This window comes from Sarcophilus harrisii, chromosome 2, assembly GCF_902635505.1.
Source record: "Sarcophilus harrisii chromosome 2, mSarHar1.11, whole genome shotgun sequence".
Classification (NCBI taxonomy): Eukaryota; Metazoa; Chordata; class Mammalia; order Dasyuromorphia; family Dasyuridae; genus Sarcophilus; species Sarcophilus harrisii.
In genome coordinates this window covers 287439575-287459780 of record NC_045427.1, presented here as the reverse complement: position 1 = coordinate 287459780, position 20206 = coordinate 287439575, and the positions used below count along the sequence as shown (strand labels likewise).

At 33.1% G+C, this 20206-nt stretch overlaps 1 protein-coding gene across 8 annotated transcripts in view; it reads right to left on the bottom strand.

Annotated features, from left to right (window-relative positions):
• Nucleotides 1-20206, bottom strand: part of EML5 (EMAP like 5) — a 200746-nt gene that overhangs the window by 174404 nt on the left and 6136 nt on the right. For 7 of the 8 annotated variants that reach the window (XM_031952379.1, XM_031952380.1, XM_031952381.1 and 4 more), the window contains exon 2: nt 4824-4983. In XM_031952379.1, the coding sequence (XP_031808239.1) occupies nt 4824-4983 (160 nt within the window). Of the gene's footprint in view, nt 1-4823; nt 4984-11452; nt 11599-20206 lie in introns of all 8 variants that reach the window. The other variant, XM_031952384.1, reaches the window with a different exon arrangement.

Below are 20206 nucleotides of genomic sequence, written 5' to 3'. Positions count from 1 at the left end.
AAACAGATTTCTCTGCCTAAAATATTCAGCTTACGTGTTTATAAAATTTAAAATAAATAAAAATAAACTTTTTACTGTCTCAAATGAAAATTAACCTTTCATTGATAATAGGTAAATCCTGCCTGATCTATTGTTGTCTAAGACATGGGTTAGACCCCATGTTCTGCTAGAATCATATATCCTTGTCTCTACATCAGAGCCAGATTGCCTGAATGCTAGATTGAGTACAGACTTCTAAATATTGTCCCTAACTGCTGCTATAGATGAGGAAGAACCCACTAGGCTGCTTCTCACTGCAGTTGAATACTTATCTCCTGTGTCAAAAGTGAATTATGGGTTACCCTGCATAATTAACTCCATTCTGGCCTTCTCTCCTGCTTTCAGATTGGGCTGCATTATATTTTGACTTTGTACCCTAGCTTCTCCTTGCTCTGTTTTGCAGAATGCTAGTTGGTGGTCTTTTTGTACACCCAGAATAAATAGAGTTTAAAGGTGATTTTCCCTGGGTTTTTTCATTGTTTCTTCTGTTGCATTTCTAGGGTTTCAATGGGATATTAATGTGGAAACCATGCTTCACTGAGTTCTAACATGCCATCATCTTTCCAGTCTTTCAATCACACTGAAAACAAGCTTTTAAAAAAATACACAAACGACTAATATTTCAGCTTCACACTATGGATCAACAGCAAATTCTGAATTTAAATAAAGTTAAGGCTAAATGATGTCAAGCTACCTCATCTTACATAGAAATTATTTTCTCCCAGCAAATATAGGCCTTTACAACTTAAAACCATAAATTAAGATGAAAAGAACCTTAAAGAGATCATAGTTTGATCCTCTCATTTTACTGATAATGAAATTAAGATATAGAGATATGAAGTGTCATGCCAAAACATTTCTAAATGGAATGAACACTGGGAATATGGATAAGTTCTCATCCATGGTTCCTCCAAAGACATCTAGAAAACATACCAATCCTGATGGGGAAATACAGAACACATCAGTGATTCCTTTATTCAAGTCAAGATTGGCAGAAGGAAATTGACAGACCTGTCTGTGGATACGAAGGCGTGACCCCAGACAGGAGCCCACCATTCCAATGACCAGAGAAAAGCTGTGTCAGGGCTAGAAGAAATTCCAGGGCTCTTTTCAGGTGGCCAAAAAATGTACATCTAGGGAGTACCCATAATTTGGGGCATAGACAAACAAGCTACAGTATACAAATGTAATAGAATATTACTATTTTGTAAAAAAAAAAAAATTACAAAGGGGATGGACAAACAAGCTACAGTATACAAATGTAATAGAATATTACTGTTTTGTGTAAAAAAACAAAAAAACAAAAAACAACAAACATTACAAAGGGGATGGTTCCAAAGAAATCTGGGAAATTTTTTATGACCTCATGCCCAGTGAAGTGAAAAGAACAATTTTAATCAATAACAACAATAGAGGTAGAGGCAAACAACAACAAAAGGTCTGGTTAGTGTAATGACCAACCACAATTCCAGAGGACTAATGATAAAATATGCTACCCACCTCCAACAGAGCAGCCTCAAAATGAAACAAATATATTTTGGACTCATGGCCAATGAGGAAATTTTTTTTACATAGACTATACTTTTTTTTAAATGTGTTTTTCTTTATGTCTCAAGGTAGAGGGGAATGCAGTATGTAGTTAAAAGATTTTTGCTGACCAAAGAAATGTGTTTATACATGTTAAACAAAATTCATATAACTAGTAAAATGCAGAGTCTTTATTGCAATTTATGTTTTCCAAATTATTAGCAGATAGAGTACAGGGACTCACTGTTCGCCTTTGGGTACAGCAAGCTACCTCATGCTTACTAAAGGTTTAGAGAAACTTGACCTCCGTAAGATTACAGAATTGCTAACTGCAAGGGATTTTAGTGATTAAGTAGTCCAGAGGTCCTGCACCTTTTTTGTGTCTTAAACCCTTTTGTGATTTTGATAAAGTCTGGACCATGGAATTAGAAAGAATATCAATTAAATTGAAATACAATTATCCAAAAGTGAAAAAATTATTTCATATACCTCAAATTAAGATCTGACTTTGAACTAACCTCCTCAAATTACAGAGGAGGAAAATGAAGTCCAGAAAAGGGTAGTTACTTGCTTAGAGTTACATAATTACTAACAGTAGAAATAAGACCTGAATCCAAGTCTTCTCACGCTACAATCACTGCTCTTTCAACAGCTAGGTGTTGTCTTCTTACCACCAATAGCTTCTTTAGATGTACTAAAATAACTAAATTTTATTTAGTTACACTAAAGTCTTAGTTTATGAGAGAACTTTGTTGGAAAAAGTGGAAACACAACTTTCACAGAATATACATTGTGACCCTCAATTTGAGGATGGACCTTGTATAAACACCATTCTCATATCCTAGAGTAGAAAGGATATTACATGGTCAAATTCAGATAAAGGACAAACTAAAAACAAATTCCAAGAGAAGCCCATATAATCACAGCATTCATGGCACTTAAAAGAGAACATTTGGGTCCCACTGGCATCAGTACTGGTATATTCCATTTGTACAGCACTTCATATTTTCATAATGCTTTCAGAAATTTCCAAAACATACAAGATAGGAATTATTATTTTCCCATGAAGAAAGAAGAAAATGAGACTCATAGAAGGGAAAAGGATTTACCTAACTCCATTTAGAGTCAAGGTAGAGCCAAGGAAAGCATTCAGATACTGAATTAGGGTTAAGAGTAGCAAGGGTGCGTGTGAACTTAGGTCTCTACAGTGGCTCTATACCCAGTTTAGATTCATAGGACTAGAGATAGCCTAGTCCAATCATTTCAAAGATAATTTAACAAATCTTTCTAGCTCGCTCCATATAAGATTTTCAAGATTGCAAAAACTAGAAACTAAATTGGTGGCCATCTAGTAGGAAATGTCTGAATTGTGATGTTTTAATGTTATGGAATAACAGATAAAAGATAATGAAGAAAAAGAATTTGAAGAAGCATGGAAATATTTGTATGAATTCAAAAGTTAAATAAATAGAAAATTAAGTGCTCTGACAACAAATAATGAGAAGATAGGATTCACTGTAAAAGACCATGGTGTTTGGAAAGACAACACAAGAAAAAGAAAAAGATATCAGAGGATAAGATGGATATAGTATAATATAAACAATGAATATAAACCTGAGAAGATTTTGAGATAGTGGACCATAAAGCATGTTATGATCCACTGGATCATGAAGAGTAGAATACAGTTGAAAACTCAACAACAATAACAACAACAGATGATTACAGTATTGTAAATGAAAAGACTACTAAAAGAAAGCCAAATTCTTAGTACTTGAAACCAATAAAAGTACTAACAAAACTGGAATACATATCTTCTCTCAGCAGGAGTCAAAGGACTATAAGAAGACTGCTATACCTATTATCAGATAGGACACACTATTTGTCATTTTTACTTAATTATTTTTCTTTGTTGCAAATAAATATTAAATTAGAGTAACGTGATGTATCTAAAAGTGATGTTGCCATAAAATGAAAAATAAAACTTATTTTTAAAAAATGTTTGCAGGTATAATTCATTAGGTTACTATACTTCTATAATGCATCTTACTTTAAAATGGAAGCCAAGAAACTTTTTAAAAAATAGGGAATTATTTCTATACTACCACTTCTGACTTACTGGGAATCGAACTTAGCACACCATTCATCAAAATAACAAATGTTAAAAAAAATTTCCAGGAAAAATACTGTAAAGTTATATTGGATTTCTAAAAGGAAAAAAAAAAAAAACAGAAAGACTCCTTATAATAAATTATGATCTACAATCAGCTAGACAAAGAGAATCTGATTCAATATTTTATGTAAAAACAACATCCTCAATTTCTGTTAGTTTGATATTTTTGAAGAATTGGCATGTATGGGAATTTATTTTTGGAATATCTAGTAGTATGTAGCTAATTTTAAAAGCAAATTAAGAAGCTTAAGATGATTTTAAAAGTAAAGTTTATTATTTTCTTATACTTTTAAATTATATTTGCAGTATAGCCAGAACAAGAAAATCAATATTTATCAGCAATCAATTATCCTTTTAAAATCTGACAAACTAAAACAATTCACTTAAACATTTAGTAAGTACCTACGATGGGCTAGGCAGTATGCTAAAATTCTGCTAAAACTTTTTTGTTCTTCCTCAATTCCTTGTTTATTAAACATAACTAACATTTTAGGGACATTTAGTCAATGATGATTTTACTCGTATTTTATTAAGTTTGCATATTAAATAAAAACAGCTTTCCCCTTCTGAGATTTCCCAACATGAAACAAATTTCCCATTGTATTACATAGAAGTACCAAAAAAAAAAAAAAAAAAAAAAAAGGCTCTTCTTAAAGCATCCATCCCATACTTTGTGGAAGGAAAAAAAACTCAAAACTCATTTGCCTTTTGAAATACTAAAAAACTATAATCAGTATAATTCAACTTATAAAAAAACTAATTTTAAATTTTTTCCCATTTACTCTAATCTTCTATGTGTTATTTGGCAATAACCATCCATCACATTTTTATTGCTTATGATCAGGTAATATTGTCCTAGTGGTGAATCAGTTTGGCTTTGAGTAAATCATTTAGTCAGCAAGAACAAATCAGCTCTGTTCAACTAAACAAAAGATCTAATTACTTGCAATGTTCAACTATTACATTTTAATAAACAAAAGTTTTTCAATTATTTCCCAAACTAAGCATTTCTAACATAATTAACAACATCTAATTATTCCTTTAATACATACTTTAAAGCATTATTTAGAAAAAAAAGACCACATACTTGCCCTTCCAAGTCGAATGATAAGCAAGCTATGCCATGTGTATGAATATCCTTAAGCACTGATACAGTTTGCACCGTGTATGAGTCCCAAACACAGATATACGGTTCTTTCCCAACTTGTCCAGTTGCCACCAACACTCGTTCAGGATGCAATGCAAGGCTGCCCTCCCAAACAAACAAACAAACAAACAAAAAACCTTTAAATAACTGCCCTAATATATTTTATTGTCTGTAGTCTGCATAGAATATTTAAAATATATTTATTTAAAAGAATTTTGATAGAAATATATTAGACATATTTTTATGCACTTCTGCTTAAGTACTCACAAGACATTAATAATTTTATTACTACTTGTACCATACTAATTGTCCACTAAAATCCTATTCTGAAGCCTCATTGTGGGACGAAAGTAGATAATCTTAAAAGTTAAGCCAACAAGAGTACATACTCAAGCAGGTACCATTAAACTAGAATATTTTCAAGTATGAGCTATAAGATGACTTATTAGGTAACTTTGAAATGGCTCATCCAGATGTGGCTGCAAGATGATTCATTTTTGAAATAATCATTCTATTAAGTTGTAGAAGGACTACAAACTGTACTAGAAGAGGCAGTACTCATATCAACAAAATTATAAATCCTTGAAAGTAATGAAGCATTCTTCTAGTAATACATACAGTGAAATGACAACCTCAAATATGTAATTTGGCATCCTGATATCATTGGTATGGATATTTGCTCCTACAAATTAAAAATAATTCATCCTGTCCATTTCATGCATGTCTTCCTGTAATAAGTTCACTGAAAGGAGACCACCCAATGTGCTAAAGGTCGTCTTCATTTTCTTTTGGCATCTTAAGAATTATAGTGTGACATAAGGGCTGTGCATCAGTTATCCTTCATCACTCTCAAATGTCCAGCCCATCTTCTTTTCAGTTCATATATTTCTTTCATGATATCCTTTATTCTAGTTCCCCTTCAGTAATTCTTCGTACACTATTTGTTGCAGCTTACTCACACCTTCCATGTGTTTCTCCATTTCCCACAAATGATAATTATTTTCAATAGTTTATAGATGACAGTGTTCCTCAACTTGCATTCACAAAATACTATTAATGGAATACTTATATTTTAAAAATGGGCCTTTCCCCACTTGTACCCCTGGAATTGTGTGGTCATTAAAGAATTATGTTATTTTCCAATAATGCCATTCTCCCCTTCCTAAGAGGCAGCTAGATGGTACAAGAAATAGAGCACAAGTCCTGGAGTCAGGAAGTTATTCAGCCATTTCATTGGCATCTGACTCTGACGTCATGTAGGGTTTTCTTGGCAAAGTTATTGGAGAGATTTGTCATTTCCTTCCCTTAGTGGATAAAGACAAATAGAAGTTAAGAGAGTTACTCAGGGACACCCAACCAATAAGTGTTTAAAGCTGGATTTGAATCAGATCTTTCTATCTCCAGGTCTCTATCCACTGTGATATCTAGTTGCCCATAGGAGTCAAGAAGACCTGAGTTTAAAGCCTCAAACACTATGTGCATTTAACCTCTGTATGTTAAGCACTGTTAACTGTCAAATGGGGTATTATATAATAGCACCTATCTTCTCAAGATTATTGTGAAGATCAAATGAGAATATTTATAAAGTGCTTAAAACAGTGGCTGATATGCAGCAGATGCCTAATAAATGCTTGTTTCCTTCCTTTCTATTCAGTTATGAGCCCAAATCACTCACTTATGATATTTATATAAGATAAAGATATTAATATACAAGAAACCCATGAAGTTATTATAAATATTCTTAAAATACAAACTTTGGAGAAGGCCTAACACATTCTAGAAGGAATTAGCAAAGCAGCTCTCCTTCCTGATTTACAAGCATTTTCTCTCTTCCTTTCTCCATTTTCTCTTATAGCATCAAATTCTAGCAGCTCAAAATAGAATTCTCAATAACAAGAGAAGCTCTCACCTGTGTAGATTACTAAAGTTTATAAAGCCCTTTTTTCAGAACAATCCCATAAAGTAAGTAAAACAGATGTTATTACACCCATTTTAGGAGGCTAAGGAAATAAAATGAGAGATAAAGCAATTTACTCAAATATCACCTACCAAAAAGCTGAATTCAATTAAGTTTTACCAAGAGCTAGGGGCACCTAGGTGATATAGTAGACAGAGTGCCAGACATGGAGTTAGAAACCTCATCTTCCCGAGTTCAAATCTAGCTTATTAGCTATGTGACCCTGGGCCAGTCACTAGCTCAAACTTGTAAGTTTATCTCAGTTTCTTCATCTGTAAAATGAGCTGGAGAAGGAAAAGGCAAGTCATTACATATTCTTTGCCACAAAAACTCCAAATAGCATCACTAAGTCAGACAACTGAACAAAAATAATATATAAGAATTTATGATGGATCTCTGCTATGACAGACACCCTTCAAGAGCACACAATTCTGTTATATAACTCATTTGAATCTAACAATTGGAAAACTGAACAAAATAATTTCCATCATTCTATTTTTCAAGGAATTTTATGTAATTTGGATATATTCACAGGTGACACATTGTTGAAGAAGGCCATTAAGATAATATTTTGCTCAAAGGAATAAGTTTTTTTAAAGTTGTAAGAAGAATAGGAATTTGTACTTACTAAATCTGTTAGTCAACTGTGTGACTCTAAAGATATGTTTTTGTTTGCTCTCTTCTTTTTAACTTTATCAAGGATGTACAAGTTCTCACAAAAATTTTCTATAATTGGATAAGTATGTATGTAGGTTGATAAAGATTTGTTTTCTTGGTGTCCTTTTAAGGGTAACAAGGTCCAAAACTGTTTCTACATCTTACCGTCTTCCTCTTATACAGACAAATTAAAAACTAATATCCTAATACTCTCAATACAGAGTACTCCATTACAGATCTCTACTGATTATACCTGGTCCAGAGGAGAGTCCAAGTCGAAGATAGTGGAAGGTTCTAGTTATTCAATTCTATGGATGACATTATGCTATCTGCAGTACTGCTAAGCCTTCTAAGTAAGAGATAATCAGTCAAAGCTTGCCTTAACTACCTACAAAGAAGAAAGACCTAAAATGATGAAAAATCTATTGTTTAAGCTATGATGTGCAGGTGGATGACCAATCCACAGAACTAGTCCAGTGAAATATATTTGGATATCTACTCTAACTGGAAAATGAACAAGGCTTAGAATTTAATAGGAGGAAGATGGCAGGCTGAATGGTACAGTGGTTTTTATGGGGTTCAAGCTTCTCCCTGAAAGATATTTTACTTCTTTTAAAAGAAAAGTGCTACCTTGAGACACTGATGTCCCACCTATTGACTCTCTCTCAAACTACTATTGCAACAAAGCTTTGGCAACCACAATTCATGTTTCCCTTCCCTCCCTTACTCTCCAGCTTTCTCTTGCTTGACATCTGCTTACTTGTACAAAGGCAGACAGGTTCTCTCCTCTCAATTCTGGAACCATAAACATCACGAACAAATCAATTCTGACATTGTACGTGGATGAGATGTATCATTCTACTCTCCTGCAATGACCCACTCAGTTTACTCTATAACTTTTAGGACTAGCATTTCTATCTGGCTACCACTCCCCACTGTGTGATTTCCCCCCCCAAATATAATGTAAGCTCCTTACGGCAGACCATCTTTATTTTTGTCTTTGTGTCTCTCAAATTCAGCACAGTGCTTTGCACATAGAATATGTTTAATAATTGGGAGTTCCTCATTTCAATGATATTTAATGAATGTAAATCACAAAATAGTCTCTAAATAACTGAAGTTGTAAGGATCATTGCAGAGGACAATAGAGAAAAATAAGCAACAGTAAGCTGCAATAGTGCACAACAGATTTAGTGCTAAAAAAGGACCACACAAGTCATCTAGTACAATTCCCTGGGATTCTCTGTTACCAAATCCATTGATCTTTTTTCCCTGCACTATCCTCTCTCATGTAGAAGCAATAAAAGATACCTATAGGCAAGGGTATGAAGGTAGGCGAGTCAGGCAGCAAGATCAAAAGTTCAATGTTGTTAGCACAACGTCATCTATAGACAGGATCATCTCTAGGAGTTTACCATCTTCAGGGAATCCCACTTACATTTGGAATATGTACTGGGCATCCCTATAAAACAGCATATAAAACATACATCTCCCTGTCTTGTGCCAACCTTAATAATGATAGTCAGAGAGTTGAATAAAGCTCCTTGCTTTTTTTTTTTTCAAGAAATTTTAGATGACTTTGACATAGACATAGGACACACTGAAACATCAGCTTCAAGGTGGCATTTTGCTCTATCAAATTAAATTTTGTTTTACAGTTAAGCCCAGTAAAAATCTTTATTCAGTTGGATGACTATAAAAATGAGGTCTGCTGTAAAATTACACTTCTGAGAGCCTGCTGTTTCTTTCTCATACTTTCATAAATCATGTTCTCAAAATAAATGTATAGGGGTGTATGTGTGTTTTACACATGCATGCACACATTTGTGTATTTGTGTCTATATGTGTATGTGTGTATGTGCACATACATATAAACAAACCCATGCACATTTATTATTTACACATAGTCTATCTGTTCCTTTCTCATACTTCACAAAGATATGGACACCTTTGTTTGTGTGTGTGTGTGTTGTCATCTCTGATAGAATACAAACTTTTTGAAGGCTGGGAGAATTTCATTTTTGTCACTGTATTCTCAGTTCCTAGAATAGTACTTGACACCTAAAGTAAGCACTTAAAACAAAAGCCCAATTGACTGAACATATATGTATGTGTATATATGTGTGTATGTTTCTATATATATAAATGAGAGGAAGGGTATGCTCATGAAAGCTTTATAGAGCTAAAAAAAATAAACATACAGGCTTAAAAATAGTGATATTTTCTCAGTCACATTTTTTGGTAACAACAGGTTCAAATTCTTTTCCTAAACCTATGGTATCTTCCCCTCTTTCAGACACTTTGAAAATTCATTTCTCATTGCCCTCAAAATTTTGTCACCTCTAACATGCATTATTCTCACTCTATCCTAAGTTTTGTCCAATTGTTCTTGCCAATTCCATTTTCTTTAAGAATGTGGCATATGTGTCAGCTTCCCTCTCACTGATGAGGAAAAGAGCTTATTAGAAAACAATGATTTTTTAATATTTGTCATCCATTGTCCTTCTAGTTTCATCCTTGGTGTTGGTATAATCTATTTCATTGAGTTTTTACCCAAGTTTTCTATGAAGTTTTTTTCCCCTCTATTGGTTCATACCATTTTGATCTTGCATCATTTTTATCCTTTAGATTTTGCACAAACAGATTTGCAAATGTAGGGTATTCTTGGCTAGCAAGGAGATATAATTCTGTGCTAAGGAAGATTCTAGGCTCTTTTGGTCTCCTAATTATGGCAACTGATTTACATCATTTAAATTTCCTTAGAAAATGATATTAGTATAGGTAAATTTCTTTTCTTTATTCATTTCCCATTTTTTCCCAGTTTCAACACAATTGGTCACATCTTCCAATTTTTAATCTTTTTTCTGATGTGCTATTGAGATTCTTTCTCCAACAAGTCAGTGCTACACACACTGCTGATTCAGAAATAACTCCTAACTCAATAACTAGTCATTTACTGCCTGCTAAAATATAATCATTTTCATTTTTGAGATATTTTTTACTTGTCACATCTGGTGTTTCCACTATTATACTCATTCTAAACTATAGTACACTAAATTCTTAGTTGAAAAAGCAGATAATATTTTCTCAAAAAGAATTCATGACATTAGTCTATAAGATTGTGACCTTCCTCATTTCTTTCTCTTAAACCATGATTTTATACACATTTTTTGCTATCTTACCCTATGACTACCTTTACATCGAAGTAACTGAATATTAAAATATAAGTTGGTTTAATTTGGAGGGGCATCATGGACATAAGAGCCACCACACTTGGGAGTTTGACACCAGAGTCCTGAATTTGCTTTATAGAGGAAGTTGAAATGGCTCTAAAGAGAACAAAAACAGTGGGATTAGGCCAAGTCTACGTAAAAAAGGCTTGAGGTGTAGGTGGCATAATTTTGAACATGTAAATTCAAAAGGGATCATAAGAGAAGAAATCAAATATGTGAACATCTCAAAGATGTTCTAATACTAAAAATAATACTAAAAAAGGTGACCAAGAAAACATCAATAATTATCAAACTCTATTCATATATAGTTTTAGTATTACTTAAGAGATAAATAAGAGCATCCTCAATGAAAGTAGTAATGGGAAACAAATGGGCTTTTACAAGTGAAATTTACAGTAGACCACATATTTACTAACATACAAATAATAAAAAGGTGTAAAGAAAACATGATTTCATTGTACTAAAAGGAATCATAGTACTATAGATCTAAAACTGAAAAGAACCTTGGAAACTATCTTGTTCAACCCTATTTCTAATTACAAAGAAAAACTTACTTGGGAGAGCAAAACATCATCTTAAAGATTCTCTTTCAACAAGGTTGCTCTCATAAATGTAGCAAAAATTATTCAAGACACTCTGAAATATGTGAGAGATAACCTTGTTAAACAACCCTCTGACCATAAATATCAAGGGAAGCATAAAGTGGGGAGAAGTATGCTCACCAAAGTTGTTCACCACAGTCATGGAGAAGATGCAGATCAAAACCAAAGCTGAAGAAAGATTTATGGATAACAAGGCCTTCTAGATGCTCCTGTTTGTGGATTACATAATGCTGGTTGCATCAAGCCCCAGAATATTGCAGAACCTCCTGGAAGAGATATGCAGCTACTTAAAAAGCGCTTGCTCTAATTTTCCAAACAGGAAAAAACTAAGTGAAGAACATCTATATTCCATATTATAACAAGCAGTGAGAACAAAAAAATTTCTAGCAATTGCTCATCTGAACATATAACTGGAGCAGATAGTTTGTCTGAGAAAATCTCAGAATTGAAAAAGTAGAGATGAGTAGGCTAGGATACCTCTGGGAAATTTTAAAGCTCTTTTAATAAACCAAAGTTGTCCCAGAAACATAAGTCCAGCTTGTTAATACTACTAATAGTCTACTCCTAATGCAGTATGACTACAAGTCATTGTCTCTCTCTAAAGCTTCTAAGTACTAAAAATGAGTTTCACTGAGGGGACAATGGAGAGGCACTCTAGTTAACAAAGGTTTAACAAGGAATTTCAAAAAAGAATCCAACAACGCAAGCAAAAAGTATTTATTAAGTGCCAAGTACAATGCTAGGAACTGAGGATAGAATACAATAATGAAATAATCCTTATTCATAAAGGGCTTACATTCTAAAAGGGAAAACAAATACATCTATGATTACAAACAAAATGTACAACAAACTTAAACACAAGTTACTTTTCAAAGGAGGTTTGTAGGTTTAATCCACACCTTGACTAAAGAACAAACTCTCCCTTGTAACTATGATTAAAAAAGAAAAGAAAAATGTCCTTTGACACTGCCACAACTCCATTGCAAGTCCTCATCATCTCATGGTAGATCTGCCTATCCCAAGATATCTTTTTTCCCCACTCCAATCCATCTTCCACTTGTTCACTAAAATGATTTCCCTATTATACAGATCCAAACATGTATGTCTCTGTCTCTCTCTATCCCATTTGACATTGAAGAGCCCTTTATAACCTAATCTAATCCTTTCCTTCCCTTCTTATATCTTATTTTTTTACATATATTCTTTGACCCAGTGACACTAGCCTACTGGCCATTCCAATGACAACACACTTCACCTTTGACCTCTGAGCCTTTTCTCTGCGTTAAATATACCTGGAATGCTCTTCCTCTACACCTTCACCTAATGACTTCCTGGGCTTTAAGTCCCAATTAAAATCCCATCTTCTATAGGAAGCCTTCCTAAAACCTTCTTTAATTCCAAAGCTTTCTTCTTAATTATTTCTTATTTATCCTGTATGTAAGCTTGTTTTTATGTATCTGGTATATTAAGCACTTAATAAATGTTTACTGATTGCCTATTTACTGATTTATTGACTAACAGTCAATACAATCTGACAGTCATCTGACAGTACATGCAATATTCCACACTCATGATTAGCCACCTCTGAAATAAAGGAAGTAATTTTTTCAATTGTTTTCAGGGATCAACCTCATTCATTATATTTACATGGTCAGTTTTTATTATCCTTTCCACTTACATTTTTCTAATCAATTGTATGTTGTTTCCCTAACTCTGAGGGCTTCACTTTCTATAGTTAATATAATCCTCATGTGTCTGAATTTTTCATAATCATAATATTTCATTATATTCAAGTACCAAAATGTGTTTGGTCATTTCCCATTCAAAGAGTACTTTGTTTTCAATTCTTTGCTACTATGTATACTTTTAGTAGGAAATGGGTTCTGTCCTTGTTCCTGAGCTATCCACTTAGCAACAGGATCTCTGAGTCAATGGGTATGGACTTTCTAATCATTTTTTAGTAATTCTAAAATTCTTTTATTAAAACTTTTTATTTACAAAACATATGCATGGGTAATTTTTCAATATTGACCCTTGTAAAAGCCTTCTGTCCAAATTATTCCCTTCTTCCCCCCACTTTCTCTCCTAGGTGGCAGGTAGTCCAATCCATGTCAAATATGGATGATTTCAGAGAGGCCTAGAGAGACTTACATGAACTGATGCTAAGTGAAATAAGCAGAACCAGGAGATCATTATACATGGCAATAACAAGACTATATGATGATCAATTCTGATGGATGTGGCTCTCTTCAACAATGAGATGTTTCAAATCAATTCCAATTGTTTGGTGATGAAGAGAGCCATTTACACCCAGAGAGAGGACTGTGGGAACTAAGTGTGGACTACAACATAGCATTTCTTACTCTGTTATTTGCTTGCATTTTGTTTTTTTCTTCCCTTTTTGATGCAATTTTTCATGATTAAGATAACTATAAATATGTATACATGTGCTAGATTTAACATATATTTTAACATATTTAACATGTATTGGACTACTTGCCGCAATTCCAAAATTCTTGTCAGAATGGTTAGATTAAATCATAGTTCCAACCATTGTACAGTTTAATTTATCAATCAGATACCTATTCTATTTTCTATGATCTTCTCCAATCTTGATTTGTTTAAGATTTCCATACATACCTATTATTTTGAAAGATATTTTCATCTTCCATTTTAAATAGCTTCTTTTTAAAAAAAGTAACACAACCTGGACTTAGTACATGAAGTGGTTAGCCACAGTTAGGATAACACATGAAGATTCTGCAGCTATCATTATTATAGGAGTGGAGAGCTTCAATAAGATTTCAGAAGGCAAAGGATATATATATATAGGCTTATAACCAAGAATAACTTACCCAGCAAAAATAAGAATAATGCTAGCGGGGAAAAAACTGAATTGTTAAAAATAAAGAACTTCCAAGCATTCCTAATGAAAAGACCAGAACTATGGAGAAAATTTGAGGTTCAAACACAGGAGTTAAGAGAAAAAAACCATAAAACGGTAAACAAATGAACAATCATAAAGGACTAACCAAGAATAGACATTTCTAATACAAGATGATACATGTCCCTACTGAACCCTACCATCTTCAGGAGTTCTAGAGGAAATCTAATAAGACAAAAAGTCCAAGAGTAGTTATATTATATGGTGATAATCTTAAGAAAAGATAGCAAAGAGAGGGGAAGAGGAATATATAAGGGATGGGGAAGAGAGTAAAGGAAAGGAAGATTAATAGGAAATGCATAATTAGGATTTAAAAGTAGATACTATACAAAGAGTAGCTGAGAATTAATCTCACTCTCATTTGAACTGGTCAAAAAAGGAAGAAAATACAGAGTTCAGTAAAAAAATACATTTCACTTAACAGGAAAGTGTAAGGAAAGAGAAGAAGGAAGAACTTAAATTGAGGAATTAAGGGAAGGATTAGTCCTAAACAAATAAACTAAGGATGTACAAAAATAAAAACTATAAAATGGGAATATACGGGGATACCCATAAGCTGGAAAAAGGTTGAACAAGTTATGGTATATAAATCTTATTATGCTACAAGAAATGATGAAGGAGATGATTTCAGAGCAATGTGGGAAGACTTGAATGAACTAACATACAGTGAATAGAACTAAGAGAACAAATATGGTAAAGACAAAACCAAGAACTCTGATTAGCATAACAACGAAACATAATTCAAGAGGACTTATACATTTGACATATCTCTTCATGGACAAATGAACAACTCAGTTTGCAAAATAAGACATTATTTTTAGACATGGCCAATGTGAAAATTTATTTTGTTTGACTATACATGTTTATAACAAAAGCTTTATTTTTCTTTCATTCTCAAGTGGGAGTTCCAGAAACAAGGAGAGAAGGCAGATTTTTGCTGATTGTAAAAAATATAATTTAATAAAAGATATATTCAAGTTTCTCATAGCATAGGCTCTCCTCCCACACCTCTTCCATTTACATGTCCTATCCCAAAATTCACCTGCTCTACCCTTTGAACTTAAATTATTAATACGTCTTTTTTAGTTTTATGTTGTCTTCCTACCTCACTACTTTTGAGCTTTTTCTTTCCTCATCCAATAAGTATCTGGAACAAAATCTTCTCTTCTCCCCCAAATTCTTAGTTTAAATATTCTTTTGTGGCACTTATTCTGGGTAATTTTAACTGTTCTTATTTCTCTTCCCTTTTAAACTATTCTCAATTTTCCTTTCTAGCTCACAGGCTGGCTTGTTTTCTTAACTATTTCTTGGGTCTTTCTGTATCCTTCACAAGGCCAAAGAATTTGGTGTACCAACCAAATCTGAACTCCCTCTATCATCTTTTCCATATCATTGAATTAGTAGCTCTTAGTTTCCCCTCTCTCTTATTTTCTACTGTGTCTTGCTATTAAAAATAGCAAATCCTAAAGAAAACAGCCCCAACTGGAAGCAGTGTCATGTGGTGGGAATAATTTGGTATATCACAATGCATAAAGTATGATACTATCCCCCCATCCTCATTAGGATCATTTGCCACTTTATCCTTTTTCTTCTATGTCCCTTTTCACTCTCCTCTCATCATAATTGATAACAAATCTTTAGATAAGCATAATTTCACAGGGTGGAATAGAGTCTTGGGAGGTAATTAATTTCTCAAAAAAGATTATCACCTAGCATACTTTTTTCCTCCCTTATACAAAGCTTGTTATAAGGTATCTCTCTATAGGCATATATGTGTAGCTGTACATATATACATAAAGTATGTGGCATATATATCTGTGCATGTTTATTTATAAATATAATTAAATACATGTACACATACCTACATACACATATATACACCTGTAGGAACATTCACTAATGCACCTTTTTGCCTGAAATGAGACATTCCCTCATCCCACTGATGCAACTTTAATTCCCATAACCCACCCTCTAATTAAAAGCCTACAAAAATTAAATTCCTTTTTTAATATACCTATGGACTAGAAAGGGGTACTTCTCTAGGTCCTGTCTCTTTCTATTTCCCTATTCAGGCAACTTCAGTTATATAATTTTCCCATCAAAAATAATTCACATAGGACATCACAGGATTTAGTACATAACATTAAATTCAGCTTCTCCTTTTCTTTTCTATACTTATCTACATTCTTTGTTGAAATCTGATTTCTAATCTAATCTTATGCCTGATATAAATGATAGGATCATAGTTTTAGAACTTAAATAAACCTCAGAGGCCATCAAATCTAAGCCTCCCCATTTTGTAGGTGAGGAAACTGAGGCACAGGAAGGTCAAATGATGATGATGATGAATGACAAATCTTTAAAGTATTTACCAAGTGCCAAGAACCATATTAAGTACAGATGACACAAAGAGAAGAACGACTGTCCTTTCTCTCAAAAACAACATTTAATGAGGACTGGAAAAGTAAAGGAAGGGGATGTGTAATGAACACACCATTAGAATTTGGAAATAATGAAAAGAATGTGATAGAAAAGCCTTGTTCTATACAAAATAAGGCAAAAAACTCACCCATCACAGCCCAAGATATTTTCAGGATCATGATATAAGATTATGCTAGAAAGACATTAAGATCACTCTTTGCCGATGACATGATGGTATACTTAGAGAACCCCAGAGATTCTGCTAAAAAGTTATTAGAAATAATCCACAACTTTAGCAAAGTTGCTGGTTATAAAATAAACCCACATAAGTCATCAGCATTCTTATATATCACTAACAAAATCCAACAGTCAGAGTTACAAAGAGAAATTCCATTTAAAGTAACTACTGATAATATAAAATATTTAGGAATCTATCTGCCAAGGGAAAATCAGAAACTTTATGAGCAAAATTACAGATCACTTTTCACACAAATTAAGTCTGATCTAACCAATTGGAAAAATATTAAATGCTCTTGGATAGGGCGAGCAAATATAATAAAGATGACAATATTACCTAAACTAATCTATTTATTTAGCGCTATACCAATCAGAGTCCCAAAAAACTATTTTAATGACCTAGAAAAAATAACAACAAAGTTCATATGGAAAAACAAAAGGTCAAGTTTCAAGGGAATTAATGAAAAAAAAATCAAATGATGGTGGCTTAGCTGTACCAGATCTAAAATTATATTATAGAGCAGCAGTTACCAAAACTATTTGGTATTGGCTAAGGAATAGATTAGTTGATCAGTGGAATAGATTAGGTTCAAGGGATAAAACAGTCAACAAATATAGCAACCTAGTCTTTGACAAACCCAAAGATCCCAGCTTTTGGGATAAGAACTTACTGTTTGATAAAAATTGCTGGGAAAATTGGAAACTAATATGGCAGAAACTAGGCATTGATCCATACTTAACGCCGTACACCAAGATAAGGTCAAAATGGGTTCATGACCTAGGCATAAAGAATGAAATTATTAATAAATTAGAGGAACATAGGATAGTTTACCTCTCAGACCTGTGGAAGGGGAAGGTCTTTATGACCAAAGCAGAACTAGAGATCATTACTGATCACAAAATAGAAAATTTCGATTATACCAAACTGAAAAGTTTTTGTACAAACAAAACTAATGCAGACAAGATTAGAAGGGAAGCAATAAACTGGGAAAATATTTTTACAGTCAAAGGTTCTGATAAAGGCCTCATTTCCAAAATATATAGAGAATTAACTCTAATTTATAAAAAATCAAGCCATTCTCCAATTGAAAAATGGTCAAAGGATATGAACAGACAATTCTCAGATGAAGAAATTGAAACTATTTCTAGTCATATGAAAAGATGCTCCAAGTCATTATTAATCAGAGAAATGCAAATTAAGACAACTCTAAGATACCACTACACACCTGTCAGATTGGCTAAGATGACAGGAAAAAATAATGATGATTGTTGGAGGGGATGCGGGAAAACTGGGACATTGATGCATTGTTGGTGGAGTTGTGAACGAATCCAACCATTTTGGAGAGTAGTTTGGAACTATGCTCAAAAAGTTATCAAACTGTGCATACCCTTTGATCCAGCAGTGTTACTACTGGGATTATATCCCAAAGAGATTATAAAGAAGGGAAAGGGACCTGTATGTGCACGAATGTTTGTGGCAGCCCTTTTTGTAGTGGCTAAAAACTGGAAACTGAATGGATGTCCATCAGTTGGAGAATGGCTGAATAAATTGTGGTATATGAATATTATGGAATATTACTGTTCTGTAAGAAATGACCAACAGGATGATTTCAGAAAGGCCTGGAGAGACTTACACGAACTGATGCTGAGTGAAATGAGCAGGACCAGGAGATCATTATATACTTCAACAACAATACTATATGATGACCAGTTCTGATGGACCAGGCCATCCTCAGCAACGAGATCAACCAAATCATTTCCAATGGAGCAGTAATGAACTGAACCAGCTATGCCCAGAAAAAGAACTCTGGGAGATGACTAAAAAACCATTACATTGAATTCCCAATCCCTATATTTATGCACACCTGCATTTTTGATTTCCTTCCCAAGCTAATTGTACAATATTTCAGAGTCTGATTCTTTTTGTACAGCAAAATAACGTTTTGGTCATGTATACTTATTGTGTATCTAATTTATATTTTAATATATTTAACATCTACTGGTCATCCTGCCATCTAGGGGAGGGGGTGGGTGGGTAAGAGGTGAAAAATTGGTACAAGAGGTTTGGCAATTGTTAATGCTGTAAAGTTACCCATGCATATATCCTGTAAATAAAAGGCTATTAAAAAAAAAAAAAAAAAAGAAAGACATTAAGATGATAGATGAAGTACTTTACTCAATCTCAAAATGCCCATGGCTGTCTGAAACAGGAGTAGACCTAGGTTCTCCTGACTAAATCCAATGCCATATCCATTATATCATACTACTCATAAAATCTTTTACAAGTTTTATTTCTGTTTTAAACTATTCTAGAATTTCTTGGAATTTGCTATTACTCCATGATCTCTAGGGACTTTATAAGAATTTTTTTTAAGAAAAAGAATAAGAAAAGAAAAAGACATGAAAATTCCTTCCTTATAATAATTTCTGTGCTGTGCCCTATACTGTCCATTTCCAATCCTTCTCCTCTTCCACAACTCTTTATTTCATGTGGCTGGGTAAAATCAGTATCTTCAGATTGGGGTATTCTTGTTGAATCAGTGTTGTGGAAGGACTAGGGAGAGAAATCCACAATTGAACACTAAAATACAAGTCTTGGAAGGTACTTGTGTTAATTATGTTTGACACCTTGAAGAAGCTTTAATTGTTACCTAAATAATTTATTTTCTTTTCTGGGTCTGGTTTTAGTATCTCTAGATCTTTTATATAATTCCTTTGTCTGATGTTTTGAGATTTCAAGAGTGTAGAAAACAACTATTCTGTTATGGATCATCTAATATTAAAAACTGAATTTTAAGTTATTTATTTTTAAAAAGTAGTACAGCCAAACTTTCATTATTAAAAAGTCAATTACGAAGTTTAGAAATTACTTATACTTTCCAGGTATCTCCTCCCCTTTCAGTAAAGATATGTATATGCTGCTTCTTATTTTCAAGAAAGGAATAAAAAATAACAATGACCAGCTTATTTGTTAAGCAATTTTAGTTTAAGAAAGGAAAAGAAATTGTAATGCAGGTAATTGAACTAAAGATACAGGTTTATGGTTTAAAATAGCTGAATGTGACTATGCTACATATATTTCATTTTTATTAAGGAAGATCAAGTCAACTATAAACCAAGTAAGTTTAATAAATCTGAAAAAGACATTTTTTCTATTTCTGAACACTAAAATGAATAAAATTAATGTCATTTTTTAAAAACCAGAAAATGAAATCAAAGGATGAAAAAAATATTCAAATTAGTGATCCTGAGTTCATATTAGTCCGAGTATT